At 38.1% G+C, this 20064-nt stretch overlaps 1 protein-coding gene across 6 annotated transcripts in view; it reads right to left on the reverse strand.

The window, feature by feature from the left end:
• inpp4b (inositol polyphosphate-4-phosphatase type II B) overlaps positions 1-20064 on the reverse strand; it is a 165749-nt gene that overhangs the window by 19606 nt on the left and 126079 nt on the right. For all 6 annotated transcript variants that reach the window (XM_017408889.3, XM_017408879.3, XM_017408897.3 and 3 more), the window contains 2 exons: positions 11262-11445; positions 738-1076 (listed from right to left, as the gene is read on the reverse strand). In XM_017408889.3, coding sequence (XP_017264378.3) covers positions 738-1076; positions 11262-11445 — 523 coding nt within the window. The remainder of the gene's footprint in view (positions 1-737; positions 1077-11261; positions 11446-20064) is intronic.

Genomic DNA, 20064 nt, shown 5'->3' on the forward strand with positions numbered 1-20064 from the left:
GGCATGGTTTTAAGACGGTTCTACAGTGTGGCAGATGCTGTCTTCGCTTAAAATCAGATGCACTCGAAAGAAAACCTCAGGTCGACTTGGGTTCAGTGAGAAGAATACAACATAATAATCTGCAGGCATGTTAGCCACAGCGTAATATCTAAACCACTTTAAAATAAATAATAACTTCAAACTGATCATTTCCAGTGTGCAAACTAGTTGTGCATCCGAATGAAATAATTTACCTCAGAAACAATGTCTTTAAAACAGTAGCAGCCCGTTTCTTAAAATGTGCTTCAGTGTACAGAAGGGGAAGCAAGCAAATATTTCTGAAATCATGCCATGAAATTAGAGCTGGAGTAGTCAGGTCCTTCCTTTAAATAAAAGTAAGCAACTAATGTGTCATAATATCTTCCTGTCGTTGTTACTCCATACAAGTATCAATAAAGGACAATTTTTTAAAATGTAAAAGTAAGGTTTTTCTTTTTTAAACTTGGTTTTTGTTTTTACTATAGATTACCCTGCTGGTAGTGTTCTATTTTCAAAACAGATTTATGAAAAAAAAATAGTTAGAGATGTAATCCCATGTGCACTAAACCAGCAGTGACACAATCTGTTACATGAAGCCAAAATTGAAAACTTGGTGTTCTAGCCGAGGGCCAGTCTTGGTCAATATTTATTGAAAAAAGCTTGGTTTTTAGATGTAATACTGTATTGACAGAAAAAAAAGAAGTCTTTTTTTTTTTTACCCATTCCTCCTCGTCGTACTCCTTATGGTGTGGTATTGAGTCTTGGTGCTTCAGTGACACAGGCCCAGCTTCCCTCTCTGATGCCTCCACATTATTACACACCACTGGGCTCTCGGTGACCGGTGAGGCTGGACTGTGGCCCGGAAGTCCCTGGACTGGGCTCTGATTCTGGTCACCGCCCTGGCCAGTTTGGTCCTGATGATGGTGCTGATGATGATGATGGCTCTGGACCGTTGTCTGCTTCTGGCTCTTGGAGACGTACCCCGGCCGGGCCGCGTGCAGCGCCAGCAGTGCACTTTTGACCAATTCGTCCTTAAGTGTGTGGACAAATTGCTCCGTCTGCGGTGAAACAAAGAGGGGCAGGGGAACGAAAAAGAGGCCGACAGCGAAAGTTACTGCGGGATAACACAACAAATAATAATCGAAGTGCTGGGAAACCGAAAGAGACAGAGCTGAGTGTGCGAGACGGAGAGGGGCTGTCTCGGTGCCGAGGTGGAGCGGGTCGAAGGAAAACACAGGGAGCTATTTACAGAAGAAGTGGAAAGAAATAAGCAAAATGAACACTATCCTTCACCACAAAGAAGCGGCTCTCCTTTACTGCACCCCAGTTGGTGAGGAGAATAACAGCAACAAACAACAAACAATTCAATTACTCCTCCTCCAGCCTGCCTCTCTGAGGAGCCCCCCCCCCTCCCTGTTTAGATGTCGAATTCACCAGCTCCTGTAAGCTGATGATGATCCTGGTAGCAACGAGTTCAAAAAATGATCATGGTTCTCAAGAAGAACTGAGTTACTTTTCAGTGAGCTGTACCATTACTACAGAAATGTGGCCAAACAAAACAATCAGGCTGCTCCATAAATGAAAACCCTCCAAGGTCGAATTATCCGTATATAGTTTGCCACAAAAAAAACTCGTTTTCCTGCTCCTGTTTCTCTATTGCAAGCCAGAGCTTGTTGGGGGCGCCAGAAATCGTGGCGGAAACCTCTTTGTCAGCACTGAGTTTGATAACCGAGGAAGAATCTCTGGCCCAGAACCAGCACAGCTTTGTGTGAATGTCCTAATGAATCGGCTTTAAACCTCATTTGCCCCTTGACCCCTCTAAACAAATACAATTTGTCACCCGCTATAAAAGACCGCGTGTACAAATCTCCTGTCAGCTTTCGAACAAAGTGGTCGTTTTCACGTTTCTGACCGTGCTATTTAAAGTGTGTGACGGCAGAGTACTGCAGTGAGTCTCTGCTATTCATCCCCCCCCCAAAAAATGTGACGCTGAGCATTCCGGCCAAACATCCCCTCTTTCTTGTTTCAGAGGTTCAGCCTTTTGACCACCCACTGTTGAAAAATGATTATAATTTTGGTGATTGTATAATTTTGATGATGATTATAATTTTGCTCATATCTCTGTGTGTGTGTCTGTTACAGAAGTAACTAAAATGGCTACAACTCTGTCAGTTTTACACATCTTGAACTAAAATTTGGTGTGGTCTTAGCTGAGAGTCATTAACAACCCATACTCTGAGGATATGTGTTAAAACTTCAACGGGTACAAGGCCTTTATTTATTCTTTTTAGATACTACTTTGCAAACCTAAGAGAAGCTGCCGTGTTGTTTTCAGAGAGAAGATGCTTCCTCAAGTCAACCTTTCTAAACAAGCTAAACTTGTTCCGTATTTTTCTAATCAAACTGTCACGAACTTTAGCCCTTAACTTGTTAGCTGAGGCCTGTAGAGTCTGAGAAAGAGCTGCAGTGTTTTCCTGCAGTTTCTCTAAGCACTGCACAGTCTGACCCCAGGGTGAACCTGCCTTTATGCCCACTCCTGGGAAAATTGGAAACTGTCTTAAATGTTTTCCACTTTCAAATATTCTCTCTCACTTACAAAAACGATGGAGTCCAAATTGCTTGTAAAAGGCTCTATCACCCTTCTCAGACTGATAAGCAGCAATAACGGCTTCTTAGAGACAATTGCTGATGTATTTCCTCCTTATTATTTTGTTAACCCCCCCAAACACACACACACACCTGAACACTGTAGATCAGCAGGGAGCTAAAACTGCTGCTTTTCTAGAAGAGCTCACATTTACTGAGCAACATTTAGCACCTGGCTGCTCTTGTTTTGTTTTTTTTTTTTTTTATGGAAGCAGAAAGAATTAAATTGATTTTCACACATTGTTTCTTCCTTTGGGCTTTGTTTTTGTAAAACTGATTAAGTTACAGTGTAATAAATAACATGCCGTTGCTCATCTGAGAGTTCATTTGGATAAATTTTAAATTCTGGTGAGAGCCAGGAGATTTTTATTCCATCCTGATATGTTGAACCTTACGATTACACCCTACCATTACTGTTCTGTCCCGGGGACATGCTTGCACAGCCACCACCTGGGACCCCCTCCGGTGTGGTAGACCTCAGTCTCTTTAACTTTAGAGCTCAGTACCTGCTCCTGTGGAGCCATGATTGGTGCCTCCATGCTGATCTTCAGTCCTGCCTGCTGCTGCAGACACTGTCAGAATGTCTTAGTTGCAGCCACTTTTTCAGTCGAATTATCAACAATCAGCTCTGGTTGTAGTAAAGTTCTTTGTTTTATAAGAAGCAGCAGAAACGCTTGTTTACTCCAAACCTTTACTCACATATGAATAATATTAAACAGTTTATGTTGTTTATTGCTTTTTTAGGTCAAGGTTATAACTACCAACTGCCTCAACAGTGTAATGTTAATCTTGCAAATGTTGAGTAAAACACACCAATCGGATCATCCGGTGGAAATCATTCACTATTCAGTGCAGACAGAACTGTTTCCTGAGCCTAAAATGCCACTAAAATGCCAGAGTGAGGACAAGTGACTTCTGCATAAAAGTGTATTTTCCACACTTCAGTGAGTTCAGAAAGACCTCCTCAGGTTCTGCTTAATGAAATTCATTTAGCTTTTTTCCCCCCCAAGTGATATTCAGTAATCTTATTTATCATCATTTTGTCCTGACTGGGGATGTTTTTGAATGAAGTGATTAGTTACAAATGAGCAGCTATGACATTAATTTGATTAAAGAAATTTAAATTGTAGCAGTATTTTGAAAAAACTTGGTTTGAAGTAAAAGTCAGTGAAAAAGGCAAAAAAAAAAAAATTCAACTAAAGACACTGATCGTGGGTGTTGATTTTTAAGTTTAGCTGCAATATACAGTATATAGTTTTAGTTTGGTTCTCCTCAGACTAAAGTGAACGGTCCGTAGTTCTATGTTGCTTTTTTATCCTCTCAAGGTTCTGCAGAGCACTTTACGGTGCTTTCACACACACGCATTCATCCAGTACTTTCTATTATACATTTTAGCACTATATTTAAACAGTTCAGTTCAGTACACATCACCACTTCAGCGTGCTACAGGGGCTGGGGATCGAATACTCTGTCATCCGATTGAGAGATGAATTATCCTCATCCTTTGTTTTTTATATCTAATTTTAGACTATATCAAATAACCAACACCTCTGGGTTAATACTGTATTACTTAAATGAAAAATACTAATTAAAAATAAAAATCATTGCTCTTTTTGTGACAGTTGTTGTTTTTAACTTCCACAATAACACACTTAGAGGTAATCCCATTTTTACACATAAGGGACAACTGCTTCTTATCTATTGTCTTGACTTGGCAGTGAATAAAGAAAAAACAACAACTATTATTCTTTATAGATTTGCTGTGTTTTCTTTATGTTACTTTGACAAATTTGTCCCAATTTGTACTTTTCAGCCCTAGAATCAACCAAGTCTTTTACGAAACAGTATTTATCTTCTGACATTTCAGTTGCCAATAAAAACACATCTACTGATCGATCTGAGCCTGGATTAACCAACCTACTCCTGATTAAAAAAATATGAAGGTTTTTGCCAAAACAAATGAGCCATTTGACGAGAGTTTAGGCTGAGAATGAAATGAGAAACACACTTAAAACCCCATTGCATATGAATAATATCCATTTTAATTGCCTTGCATGGATCCAAATGAGTTCCATTAGTGTAAGTCAATGATGTGACAACTACAATCTATGGATAGAACAACTTGTGTAATTGTCTGAGAACAGGGATGATGGATTATTGCTCCGTACGGTCTCACACAAACAAGTAAACTTAATTTCAAAGGTGGAAATATCTAAACGACTGTAAAACAGACCCACACTTGGTGCAGTGACTCACACATTAAGCAGCAATTGGAGATTCAAAACGTTAAATCACATTTGAATTGAACTCTGCTCTTCTGACCTCGGGATTAATTTGCAATCCATGAGACCTTGTATTATTTCCTTTCTGAAGTGAGTTAAAGTCAGATGCTCTATTTCAAATTTGATACCTATTTGCATTTCTTGACCTCAAGGTCAAAGTTCACATTTTGGTTTTGTTTCGCCTTAAATCCAATTTATGCTTCCTGCTTTATGGATCACAAAGGAAGCATGTTCATCAACCAAACAGCTACTGGATAACACTTTTAGAAAAAAGAGATCTGACATTGAGGTTATGGTTGCAAAAACTACAAACCCAACTTAAAAAAAGTTGGGACATTGTGTAAAATGGAAATAAAACCAGAATGCAATGACTTGTAAATCTCGTAAACCCATGCTTATTTATTCAAAAAGAAAAATAGTAAATATATCAAACGTTTAAACTTATAAATTATATAATTTTTAGAAAAAAAACCCTATAATTTTAAATTAGATGGCAGCAAAACATAAAGTTGGGAAAGGGTCATGATTCCCTCTGTGAAGCTTCCTCTATTCTTTTAACAGCTGCAGGAGGTATTGGAGGAGAATGTTGACCCATTCCTGTCTGATGGAGGATTCTAGCTGTTTAACACTCCTGGATCTTCTTTGCCAAATGTTTTCAACAACTGAGTGGTCTGGACTCAGTTGGGGCCAGTTCAGCACCTGGACTCTTCTCCTATGAAGCCATGCTGTTGGAATGAATGCAGTCTTTGGTTTAGCATCATCTTGCTAAACTTTCTCTGAAAGCTTTGCATCTGGACAGGAGCATATGTTGTTCTAAAACCTGTTGCCCTGTCTCAGCTATTTTGACATGTGTTGCTGCCATCAAATTCAAAACAACTTATTTTCCCCTCCTAAAAATTTTACATTTTTTTAAAATTTTAAACATTTGAAATAATTGCTTTGCTCCACTGGGAAAAAAATATAGGTTTATGGGATTTTCAAACCATTGCATTCTGTTTTTATTTACATTTTACACAATATCCCTACTTTTTGGGGGGATTGGCGTTGTAGGAGCTAAAGTAAAAAGCAACTAAATTTTCAGAATATATCACACGGGAAAGATGCATATTATGTGTTCAAAGTAAAACAGCAGATGTTGGCAAAATAGAAACACACTGCAGCTTTGTTTTCTAAGTAAACTAAAGTGGCTCCTTCATATGCAAAAACAATTCCTTTGTGTAATTCTTCATCACCCGTCTTAACAGATCTGAAACGCTCAAAACCCCTTGAGAGAAATAATGCTGTTCTTTTCTTCAGAATGCAGGAACTGCTGATGTGTTCTTGGCTGAGCAGAAATGCAAGTCTGTGTGCACACCCATTTGACCAAAAAAAAAAAAAAGAAGTCATGTTTGATCTAAAAAGCATAAAAACACAGGAATCTATTCATCCTTGATGATTTTACCTTGAAGTATGATCAGATTTTGCCTCCTATAAATCGAACTTCTGCAGCTTCATTTGAGCCGTTGAGCGAGGCTGAACAGAAGAAGGCAGTCAGGTTCGAGTGTCTCTTTGCTGTGGTGACACTCTTTTCTGTTTGTCACCACCATACACAATATGGCTTTACTCATTATCTCCTGCTGTTGCTCAGCCAACTGAGTGTGACATCGTGTGATACTGCATAAGATCGCCCATAACATCGTTTTCGAAGCTTGACCAAAATGGTTACTATTTTTGTCATTTCTCAACACAGGTTTAAAACTCTGGCATGAAAGGGCGACATGCCGCTTTTCAAGGAATGCTAGGCCTTTGTTTCATTTATAATCAACCAAACCAACAGTTTTTGTTCCTTGGTAACAATTAAAGTGGGAACATATTGTCCAAGGACACAGCTGGAGGGAGGGGGAGATGAGTTGCAATTGGCAATTCACTGTGATTATCATCAGCGTGAAATTATTATCATCAACAGAATCATCTTCACCCAAAGAGAGGAAACTTCATACTTGCCATGTCCAGAGCTAATCAGAAAGTACCAAAGCGAAGTGGGAGAGAAAAAGTCAGAGGAAGAGCTTGGAAACATAAGACTCTGATAAACACCTATCCTGAAGGGATCACATTTTCGCCGTATTGTTTGAATTTTTTCTTTTTTTTAAAAGGAAGACTATTTCCATCTTCTTGTATAAAGTAAATGCGTAGCCTAAAGGTAGACATTGTTACATGTTTTACCAACCAACTGATTGTTCAGTTTGTTCGTTCTTGATGCCAGGAAGTTATGAATATAAATGATGGCACTGAAAGGAAAACAAACAGCTACTGAGAACGTCATCCACACTGAGAAAACACCAAATAAACGAGTTATGCATCGTTTTTCACATCAGTTTTACAAACTGAAGCATTTTATAGAGATACTGCTGCCAAATGCTCTGTTGCAAATTCAGAAAATATTACAGAAAAACTATAAAACCACAAGATTTAGGTGTTGCAGAGCAGACTGTGCTGAATAGCACCTAACAGGGATGCTAACTATTAATTACCTCACAAGTAATTTGCGGGAAAACAAAATAACAGCAATTATGGCGATAAAAATAAACAATCAGGTTTGATCTTATTTTTCTCTTACAACTTTGTTCTTTTGAAGCCCTAAACTATGATTTATTTTCTGACAGAAAACCAAAAACAGTTTTGCAGAAACGCACTAAAACATTGCTTGGATGTTGATTCCATAAAATTCACAAAATCAACATTAGGATCCACTTAAGTTTTAGTATTTAACATTTAGGGTAATCTTATAGCAAAAATGCAAAATATGTTGTTCCTAAATATGTAAGAATTAGATTAGGATCTTGTAACTACAATACTTTGTGTCTTGTAATATTACAGCACGGCTCTTAATAGCTACAAATGGCACAAGTCCACTTCTTACTATCTGCCATGTTTTAGCAGTCGCCCCAAACAAACACTGGCTCTAATGTGTGTCTTTAAGAGTTTTAGGAGACATCGTAGCTTTTCCTAAGAGGCTAATTAACTGGCTGAAATGTGCAACTTTGCTACATATCTCACAAAGTTTGACTAGAAAAAAACTTAAAGTTTAAACAATAAAACAAAAGATTATATCTCATCTGTTTCTCATAGAGCTTCTATACAAGCTCTCTTCATTTTCAGCTAAAAAAAACAGTTTGCATTTGAAGAAATACAATCTTAAGTCATTTCTGTTTTGGCTTAAGTCTTCAGATTGAGAGGCTATGTTCATTTGCTTTTATAGTAATGCTTTTAATTGAATTTTTTAGTTAACATTTAACTTTAAAATTTCAGTAGGTGGGATAAAAGTGAGATTAAATTGCACAAATGGTACACTGAAAACGAGTGCGTTGGTGATAAACTGAAACACTTTTAAAGTCTCTCATTTCATCCTTTTGGGAAGGAAAAAAAATGATGATTGAATTTTCTTGATTTTAAATTTGCTTGTTATATATATATTATATAACAAGCAAATTTAAATTGGCTCCTCTAATCCACCATTAGAGGAGCCAGACAGCCGTACGACAGTAAGACAAGTTGTGTTATCGGTCAAAGTAAACATTAGAATATGTTACCACCATCTTTATACACCTTTAAGGCTCACCTGAAGCATCATCTCAAGCAACATCAAGCGTATGTGCATTTTCTTTCTTTCTTTCTTTCTTTCTTTCTTTCTTTCTTTCTTTCTTTCTTTCTTTCTTTCTTTCTTTCTTTCTTTCTATACTTTATGTCACTTTAAAGATCATATTAGTGCAAAATTGGTAACTTTTGTCTCTTGAGTCATTTTATTGTATTCCCTTTCACTGTGTATATTTCACCATCATCCTGTCTGGGACGACAGAATTAAATTAGCCTTCAAGGCTAAATCTGGCACATTTACAGAATAATATCCTGTTCATTAATGTACGCTGTCCTTTTAAATAAATAAATCAGCCACATTTTGTCCGCCCTTACTGGGCTACTTTTGCAGCTTCATAATGCAACAGGGAAGAGGGTAGAAGAGGGTAAACTGTTGTGTTAAGCAAACACTTCTAACAATCTTTAAGACAAAAAAAGATTTGGTGATGTCTTTACATTGTGCTGCAGTATTGTCTACAGAATATATGTCTGATCACCACAATCCAAACAACATACAACTCTTTGGCTCTGTTGAAGGCTGGTGCTTTGTGTCACAACTGCGCTGATGAGCAGCTATAACCACATAAAACTTCATTTTCTTTTCAGCAGCCATTTTATGACAACAGGAAATGTCTCAATCCTGTGGAACAATACCAAATTTCTTATCTCACTTACTGTTTTTGCCATGACAACAGCCGTATTATATTCCCGCCAACAGATCATCCTCCTTGTTACACACTGGAGCTTCAAGTGCAGACAAACGGAGGGCAGGACAGTTAAGCTTTTTGTTTACTCGTGTCAATGTTGACTCAATTCCAGACTTTCAAGCTCAGCTCACAATCTGAACCCTATTTTTCTCTCATCTAACGCTTGATAAAAATACAAAAAACAGAGTAATAAAAATGATGATTTATATGTTTGAACTTCCTGTAAAAAATATATAAATAAAATAATATACATATATATATATATATATATATATATATATATATACACACACACACACACACGCACGCACACACGTGTTTGCAGAAGCTCGTGTTACACGCCTTTGTAAACATCTCAGGTCTAGTGTTTTGAAATGAACCACAAAGATTATATTTTTTACAGGAAGTTCAAACATATAATATATATATATATATATATATATATATATAAAGATATAAAGGGCTTGTGTGTTGGTCCACAGCAGAGATTTGGGGAGATTTGAAGTGAAAGATGTCATCATCGACTCTCGACAAACACAGCACACACCTTCACACTGCCGTCTCCCTCGGCTTTGTAGACGTACGCCCACAAAGACAGCTTGAGGTTTTAATCAGAGCGCGGCCCTCCTCGTGCTGACCAGGCCGAGAGTTTACTTGGCCAACGCGTGCGTGTCTAATCAAGGATGAGAGGAAGTGGTGACAGAGCGAATGTACCAATTAAGGGGGCTGATTGGTCTCTATTCCGCTGTGGCAAAAACAATCTCTCCCACAACAGATTGCAATCTGACAGCACCAGATGTAATTCATTAATTATACTGATAAAAAACTCTGCGACTCCATAAACCTCCATGCTGCTTAGTTAGTTTGGTGTTTTTTATGATGAGTTATAGATTTTTCCCGAGGATCTCTGTTGAGCGTGTAAATGTGTGTGCCTGTAATTGTCTCAGAGCAATCGAAGGATTTGAAGTTATTTCAAGAATCATTGTATTTTTGCAGCTTTTGTTTGCAAAGAACAAACTACAGTGGGCAGCTAAAAGTACAGCTGGTGAAAAGTCCCTCTGAGCTGTGAGAAGATGACGAGTCCGCAGTCAGTTCTTGCCAACATAGAAGGGGGAAACAGTATACCCAAGTCACAGTTTGAAATGGGTTTGGTACAAAAACAACAACAACAACAACAAAAAACATCTCTCTAATGTGAAAATATGACTGCTAGTGTGGAAAAATGAAGCTTGTGGTGACATTGTGGCTTAAGCTTTTTGCCATACACAAAAACGCAAAAAAAAAATGAAGATACAGAAACAGATGCTACCTAAAAATATGAATAACCTTGTCACTTTAGCTGTAACTTAAACTATATGAACACGGTACCTTGAACAATGGTGCATTTTTAATCTTTTGCTTGTACCTTAAAAGATATATTTTTTATATCTTTTAATTCTTTTTCTGTGCACATTCATCTCTTGTCTTCCGCTGCAGACGTTTATGATCACTGGGGCTGCTGTGTTTTTTTTTAACATATCTGTTTTGTAACCATCCGGTCCTCAAGCTCCTGTGTGTTTTACTGAACAAACCATTTATGCTTTGTTTGATATAGTGTTAAGATAGTATAGCTGTGTTTGTGCCATGTCATGTAGCAAAATGCAGTTAAATAAAATGTGCACCTTTCTTCTAGATGGGAGTGGTCATCACCTGTGACTGATGCATTCGTAGTTTAATTATGGCACTTGTCTCAACACTGTCCCAAGACATGCTCCCCCATAAGATAACCATCAAATTTAATCTCCACCACTTAACTAAAACTTTTGTTTATGGGCTTAGAGGAGGAGGAAGCTCCAAGCTGATTTGGGGTTTAACTAGAAGTCTCTTCGGTCTGAGGTTTTACATGTCTGTGTTTGATGGTTAATCCATGCTTTGTGTTTTGCCGCTGCTCGAGGCAAAGCGGAATGAAAAGATAGTCGAGATGCAAGTGAAGGTATAGATGGAAGGTTTGCCCCACCTTGTCAGATAGGCTCTTGAGTGCATCCCTCATTCCAGGGGAGGAGTGTTCCTGTGCTGCCTGGAGAAGCTGGTCAGCTAAGCTGGTGATGAGCGGCTGGAGGAGACTCACAGTGCTGAGAACCTCCTGAGCTTTGGCCGTGTGCTCTGGGGAGTAGTAGATACACTGGTAGGCAGTGCTAAAGCTGCGTTGGAGGAAGGAAAAAAGAAGAAAATCAATTAAGATTTGACAGCTTGAACTGCAGCTGCACAGACATGAAATGCAAACATTATGCCTGCTTAGAGGAGACATTTGAAAGTGGCTGAAATTTCACTTTAAAAGAAGTCTGCAGCACTTCTCTGCAATGTGATTTAATATTACAGAAAAGAAGCTCTTTCCACATTTATAACAAGCAATTTCATCCCAAATGTGATTATCTTTAAATAGACTTCTAACAAGGTGCAAGTATGTTTTCTAGTTACAATGTGCTTTTCATTTTCTATCTACATACTGATTCTCAAACCAATACTATAGTTGCATAAATCAAATAATGTTGCATTATGTACTGCATTGATTTACATTAAGCTTCTGCATCTCTGAAATGCCATTTTAATAATGGTTATTTTCAATATGCATGGCAGATAATTCTATTTTTATGAACAAAAACAACATTTCAATTATTTTCAATGTCATTTATATAACATCAATTCACTTTTGCTATTCATATGTAAAAGGTTTTTGATTACTGATTTCTCAACTCAGTCTCACGAGGGAACATGTAAACTACCAGCTACTTTAAAACATCATCACAAATCACTGCAGCTTCTTGATAAAGGGTCTACAACTTTACAGGTAACTACATTTTTTATATATTTTCCTGTTTGGTAATGATCCACCAATCGTCACGCAGTTGATTGCTGGTTTGAGATTTATCTTGAACATTTTCCATAACAGATAAGTGTTTAAAACGTTTTCTTTGATTTCTGAAACTGTCTTTAGGTTGCAAAACAGAATCCATCTTTAACCACATTGATCAAAAAAAATTTAGTTGATGATCTTGCATTAGCTGGCAATCCAATGTCCACTCATTTGTGCTTTATAAAAACTATTTTATTTTATTTCTAAAGAGACAAAAACAACTTAAGTCAGCTCCAACAATGGCATTGTTATATCAAACATTTGTCAAGTTCAAGTGAATTCTTGCAGACATCAAAAGTGGTCCTAAGCATGGCAGCCGTTTGTAATACTGCAAGTCATTTTGGACAAGACATACAGAAAACAGACATTTTACAACCCCTATTCTGAAAAAGTTGCGACACAGTGACTAAAAACAGAAGGTATAGATTTGCAAATCTTATAAACCCACACTTAATTCACATTAGAACAAAATAAACATATTAAATATTGAAACTAAGAAATTACACCATAAAAAAACAAAAAAAAAACCAAAAACCTAAGTTTGAATTTGATGGCAGCAACACATCTTAAAAAAGTTAAGACAGGAGCAACACAGTTCACTGTGCCTTCCACAAATGCTAGTTAAAGCTCTATCATGCAAAGAAGAGGCCATATGTGAACACCACCTAAAAATGCTGCCATCCTCTCTGGGCCCATTACCATTCTAATAACTTAATTCAGGTCAATTTAAAATTTTATTTAAAATGGATTGAGATGAAGTGAAAAACTTCTGTGGTAAGACAAATCAAAATTTGAAATTCTCTTTGGAAACCACAAGCGTCATGTCCTCCATACTAAAGTGAAGAGGAACCATCTGGCTTGTTATCAGCACACAGGTCAAGAACCTGCCTCTCTGATGGTATGGGAGTGAATCACTGCCCAAGGCATTGTTGTCTAATCCTGGTCCATGAGGGCCACTATCCTGGATATTTAGTTTTTTCTGTTTCTGCACCAAAACACCCGATTTAATGCTAGTATTATCTCTTCAACATATCTTCAAGTTCTGCAGATTCCTGTTGATCACTCATTATTTCAAATCAGGTGTTGAAGCAAAAAGATATCCAAAGCATGCAGGATAGTGGCCTAGACTGGCCTAAGGCATGAGCAGTTTACATTACCGGAAAGGCATCATCAATGCATCCATCTATCCATTTTCTTTACCTGCCACTCATTTCCAGGTTGCAGGGAGTTGGTGCCTACCTCCAGCCATCACTGTGCGAGAGGCAGGGGACACCCTGGACAGGTCGCAAGTCCATCACAGATCATTATTGCAGAAAATTATATATAATCTAAAGAACAACAAAGGCTTCTACCCAAATGGCATATGTTTTAGCGAAGGCCTTGCATATTTCAACAAGACAACGCTAAAGCACATATTACACCCATTACAAGAGGTTGGCTTCATAGTAGAATATTCCAGGTGCCTGCAGTCCAGACCTCTCACGAATTGAAAACATTTCATGCATCATAAAATGAAAAATCCAGCAAATATGACTCAGGAGTGTTAAACAGATAGAATCCTACATCAGACAAGATTGGGCACATTTCCCTCCAAAAATTCCAGCAGCTGGTCTCCTCACTGCCTAGATGTTTACAGACTGTTGTTAAAAGAAAATATGCTTTACAGTGGGAAACAACTTTTTTGAGACATGTTGCTGCAAGAAAATGTAAAATTATTTTTATTCTTTTCCAAAAATGGTACAGATTCAAAGTTTAAACATGTTTTGTGTTTACCACAATGCATTGTGAATAAAATGTAGAACTGGGGTTGTACACTTTAAGATGTACTGTGCTTCTAGTATTATGCCGTGACAGAAATAAAATGTTTCTCTGGAAGTCCTCATTTTTAGAACATCACTACCTGATGCATCAATTCTCAAGGAGTTGAAATTCCTAATAAACTAGCTATAATTGTTAGCAACTCACTTTTTTGGGTAGCTTAATTTAAAATCCTTGTCTTCACAGTACAGCTAATGAGTCCCCTGGAGGAGTATCACCCACAAGTTTAAATTTAATCAAAGAAATCACTAACTGAATGTGAGACATAGGACGTACTGTACAGTGGATCACCATTTTTTACCAGATTTTTCTTTTAACAAAACTCTCAAAGGGTTTAAAATCTGCTGAAAAGCCTTCCAAAATTAACTTATCAACTGTTACAAAGTACTCTGAAGTCTGTAATCCCATTTCATCCCCTGTGAGTTTATGTTCATCTAACATTACTATGCAGATACGCAGAAATAAATATCCCACAGGACGGCAACAGTTGAGATCTTCCAAAAAATGGCAACAAAGGAAGCACTTGGAGGAGAATGACTGCTTTCCTCAGATTCAGTAGCAGCTCTGTTGACTCATAAGTACAAATCCAATCCCATTAGGGAACATATGCAGGCAATAATGAATGTTAGGACCTGCCACCTGATGCTGGAGGACAGAATTGATTCCCTCTTAGTCTGGCTTTGGAAAAGGAACATTAATTGCCTCATTCATATCATCATGAGTCCAAACGGGTCTAGATAGATGGCAAACCTAAGAACAGAAAACGGCATAAATCTGTGCATGCAAATTAGCGAGAGGCCAAAGGCGTGCACATTTCATTTCAAGCCTTGGGTATGTTTTCATCCTCAATGTATCTTGGGAGTTTTATGTGCCAGTTTTTTGTTTTTTTAACATGAAGCTAAGAAAAAAAAAAGCAGACGTTATAATTCAACAACTTTTCAACAAGAAGTGTTTATGCAAAGCCTAAAGTATTTATATTTTGTTGAGGATGTGACAGAGAGGTGATGGAATTGTTCAAAAAAAGTTAGTTTGTGGTATCACTGAGTTGAAGGAGAAGGAAGTCCTCCAAAATTTATAGATCTCAGGATCTAAGATTTGACCTCGAGCTGACTTACAGAACAACTGAACTCACAAAAAATCCTCCTCCTCCTGAAATCCTTGAGTTATACTTTAAAAAAAGTCCCCATAAAACCTTGTCTTTTACTGAATGTGTTGCTTTCAGGACAAGGGTTTTTTATTTGCCATATTGAATGTTTAATACATTGTCTTTATTAGTTGGTATAATCTGTAATAATGAAAAAGAGGGGGAATTCACTTAGAAAAGATTACATTAGACACTACTTATACAAGCATTAGTGGATTTACTAGGAATCCAATTTTATTCTTACCTGGCTCTGTTTACAACCTACTCATACACTTGTGAATGTTAATGTGTTAATTGAAATTCATACCATGAATACAAGCCATTTGTCCAGTCAACTTTTTGGTCTGCTTTCTGTTCATAAATATTTATGAGTATGTCAACAGACCTGAAAGACTCATTAGTTAACATTTCTTTACAAACTCATTCTAAGTCACAGTTTTTTTCCTTTAAATTATTATTATTCCTGAGGGTCAAACAAATGACTCATCATTTCAGGCTGAAAATGTTTTAATCATAAAAAGGTGACAAAAGTTCAGTTCCTCTGTAGCACAATGCGACATCCGAATCAATAACACTCAAACCAGATGTACCTGTTAGGACCTTATGTACTGAATGCAGACTTACAACAAAAGGAACTTCATAAAAAAAAGTTGTGTTTAATTTGATAACTGCAATCAAACCAATAACCAATTAAAGATGCTTATTTGTGCAAACGAGGTGTGCACAGAGGAAACCATCCATAGGATTGCGTTGTAATTATGAACAGCAGGATCACAACTGGTCATAAACCTATAGTGCTGCTTAAAATTGAGAGTGGCATGACTATAAAGTCAAAATTGAATTTGTGCTTCACATCCAGTTATATTACACGGATTTTCAGTTTGTACAAAAAATTGAAACATTAACAAAGAAGCCATTAATTAGATTTATTTATTTATTTATTTATTTTGCAGATGAGGCAGGATTGGTGCCTATAAGCTGAATGAAATCACGAAATTCCAATTTTTTTTCATAGCTTCCATAGGCAGCAAATAGAAAGTGTCACTGTAGTGAGAGGGATGTTTGGGTTTTCCTGCTGGACAAGTTACTTCTCCAAGCCCAGTTCAAGAAAGCAGACAAAAATGGCTGAATGGCTGAAAGGATGGCTCCATAAGCTTTTATCCTATTATTTAAATAGTATTCTAAGGTTATTTGTGTGTGTAAATAATGAAGGTTGCTTACTATAGCACTACCGGTGCAATCTGGGGCACTTTCAGCAGGAATATCATAATATTCTTGCTGCAATAACTGTGTAATGTGAATTTGTCGATTCTGTCACAAAACAAAGTTATTTCTGAGGCTGTACAAAGAGCCATCTACTAAAGATAAGATATTATTTGTTTGTGACCTTCCAAGACAAATCCACTTCATCTTTTTATCACTTCTGCTGCAAAACAAGAGAAAACTTAAAAATTGGTGTACTGTACCTGATAATTTAATACTTTGCAGACCAAATGAAATGAGAATGTTGGTCATATCTGGCCTGCAAGTTGCCAGTTGATGATCATTGACCTACAGTTGCCTTGACAGACAGGCTACCTACAGAGATCCACTTTGTTTAGGTTGTAAACCTGCTTATTTCTGCCTTAAAGTTGGTCCTTTAGAATTAAGGCTTAAGGGAAATCAGTTTTGGAGTGGTGGTCATTCATGATGCTGCATCAGACTTTGCTTTTTACTTTAACTCCACAGGCTGAGAAATTAAGTTAATTGAGGTCAAGGTTGCTTGGACTATATATACACTTGGGTCTCCACATCCTGTGAGGAAACATTAGCGTTCTTTTAGGTGAAGCACACAACACAGTGGGGAGAGGAATGCCTACTTGGAGAGCTGTTGCCAGATTCTTGCTCTGATAATGTATTGTAATGGATTCATTTTAATCCCTCCTCTCACCATGCAGTGTGTACCACGTGTCTCCAGTCATTAAAATGCCAAAGGTGTGTTGCCACTCCCTCAGCACAATATACTCAACACCCTTGACATACTTTGCAGCTGCACTTTGATTCATTTATTAAATTAGCAACATTCACCTATTTAGAATTCAAGTTTCACTGACAAACTACATTTGAAAACACACCAAGATCATTTATCACTTAGACCAGAGTGCAGGAGCTAATTCCACACAATTAAGTGATTACTAAAACTAGAAATGTCTGCGGAGGGAATTTCATCTTCGATCCTAATAAAATGATCAATAGGTATGGGTTGTAATAGTAATAAGAGGGAGTAAAGCTCTGGGTCCAGTGGCCTAATTAAGTAAGCATATCTGGCACATTGTTAATTAATAGTGGAAAGGAAATTAATGAAAAAGCTTGTGGTCCGCTGCTAACAGCCAGCAGGAGTAAACTGCAGCAACGTCAGCAGAGGGTCCTGCAGCACTTCAGGTGTCTGCCAAAGCCACCTCTATCATTTTTAATGGCATTCTCTGATCAGGGTTCAAATACCAGCCCACTTCCACGAGGTCATGGTAAAAATATACAGCTCGCTTTAAATACAAGCATCTGATCTCAAACCAGATTTTTTTTAACTGCCAGTCCCCTACTGTGCACTGATCTCTTACCCAGTCTCAGAAAAAACAGCCAGAGCTTTTCTCAAAGACTCAGACATTTACAAACCCTGATCTGTGACCAGAGAATTGTCTAGGCTACTGCCAGGATCTTTCTTCTTCTCCATCAAGAGAACCTGGAGCAGGTTGACTCAAAAGCAGGCAACAACAAGCTGCTGTCCATCAGCTTGAAGTCCCAGCCACTTCAATAGGCCTGTTCCTCTCTCACACATAGGCACTGGTCCTAAGAGGAAGTTATTTAGTTGGACAACTTGCTGAAATCAGACCCAAGAGGCTTTATTAAGCTTGCGAGATTTGGTTCCAACCACTCTTTTTGCCTAAAAAATGAGTCAGTTGCCTTTTTTCCTTGACCAGAATGCCTTAAGAACTGACAGAGCCTCTTTCCTCTGTGTTACTGAGGACCAAACAGAGTAGGAAAAAGATGAAACGCCTCCTCTGGGTTGGGGATGAGTCTTTGCCTCAAGAGAAGAAGTTCAAGTATCTGGGTGTTTTGTTCTTTGAGTGATGTTGGGAAGGAATGGGAGACAGGTCAGGGCCTCGTTCTCAGTAATGAGGGCATTGCTCCAGTCAGTCGTGGTGAAAAAGAATCAAGCCAAAAGGCTACTTCTTTCGATTTAATGGTCTGTCCACATTATAAGCCTCATCTATGGTCATGAGGTATAAATCATGACCAAAAAGAACAAGATCCCAAATACAAGAGGTTGAAATGTGCCTCCTTAACAGGGCGGCTGGGCTCAGCTTTAGAGATAAGGTGAGAGCTCTATCATCTAGGAGAAGCTCAGAGTAGAGCTGCTGCTCCTCTGCATTGAAATTAGTCATTTGGGTGTTTCAGCATCTGATTAGGATGCCTCCTGGGCACCTCCCTCTGGAGATTTTTGGGGCTTGTCACACTGGGGGCAGACCTGGAACTTGCTGGAAAGATCTTATATTTTCACTGGCCGGGGAACACCTTGGGATCCTCCAGGAGGAGCTGGAGAATGTTGATGGGGAGAGCGATGTCTGGGTTTCCCTCCTGGACCTGTTGCCTCAGTGAACAGACCTTGAATAAGTGGAATAAAATTCAGATGGATGGATAGTTGAGAAAGTGCTATGCTGCACAGGCTTTAGGGCACAGTCTCCATACGTTATCAGTCCTGATGGGGAAAAACCAGCAATGCCCAGGGTCTAAAAAACCTGTTCCCTAAAAAGAAAAAAATATGTGCGTTTCATTAATATTCAGATCAGGTGAACGATTCAAAAGAGGCTTTTAATGAAAGATTAGGCCACCTCAGCAAATGCACCTCTACGTGTGTAGGGTTTAATTAAAAAAGGATAAATTTCAGGTGACTTTTAAAACAGACACTGAAGTGAGAAAGCATGCTCTAATGAAAGATAAATGCTTTTGCCCTGTATATACATGTGCAGGGTTTCTTGAGGAATACTGAGTGTAATTATTGATTAAACTTGTTCCTTGCCTATCCAAGGAGACCGAGCACATTGCACATTCTGCCTAATGCCAAGTTTGGCCAATGCAAGATTTTAATAGCCCTGGAAAGAACCCCCTGCCCCCTCTTCTTGTGTCCACAGAACAAAGATGAATGGCTCTTTTATTACCCTCCTGGTCACACCTCGATGTTCAGCGTTTCCTTTTTTTTCCAGGGCTCAATCGTTTTCCATCTTCTCATTGATGATTTAATATCATATTGAACAGCCAAGTTTCACATCTTGCCGACTGTTCCTGTTTTAATCAGCCATAATTAAATGCTCTTTCTGAGAGATGAGGGGGTACACTGGGTGAAGTATAACAAGCACCTGAATCTTTGCTCTGCTAAAACAGGCTTGACTTAAGACATAGTAAAGGGACTCTCACCTGGACACACAAAAAAGTGAGTCACATTGATGGATTCAGGAAGTCTAATCAGGTCTTTTTTGGTGCAAAAGTTGGCAAAATAATTAGATAAAATTTTCAAAACAAAAAAGATGATTCAAACTCTAAATGCCCCTCATTTTAAGCACACATGCACCATCATTAAAAAGAAACTGAATCCTCAGAGATTGTTCCTGGTACTGATTGGCAAATGGCTACATTCCAGGTCAAACCCGAACTGTTCGAGGTTCAGTGCGGGCTGTAGTCGGTTAGCCATGCGGAAAATTGGAAAATTTAAGCTACAGTGAGTCATTAGCTAAGTCAAATATGAAACAAAAAGTGCTGTCTCCCCAGAGAGGTCCTTCTGAAGTCTAATCTCTTACTCAAAGTCAATGATTTCACTTCAGTGGAGTCTCAAAAATATGCTAACCTTAATCATTGTTAATGCTAGCAGATAAAACTGACCATCTTCAGCAAATTCACTTGTTCACAGTA

This window comes from Kryptolebias marmoratus, linkage group LG3, assembly GCF_001649575.2.
Source record: "Kryptolebias marmoratus isolate JLee-2015 linkage group LG3, ASM164957v2, whole genome shotgun sequence".
NCBI classification, from domain to species: domain Eukaryota; kingdom Metazoa; phylum Chordata; class Actinopteri; order Cyprinodontiformes; family Rivulidae; genus Kryptolebias; species Kryptolebias marmoratus.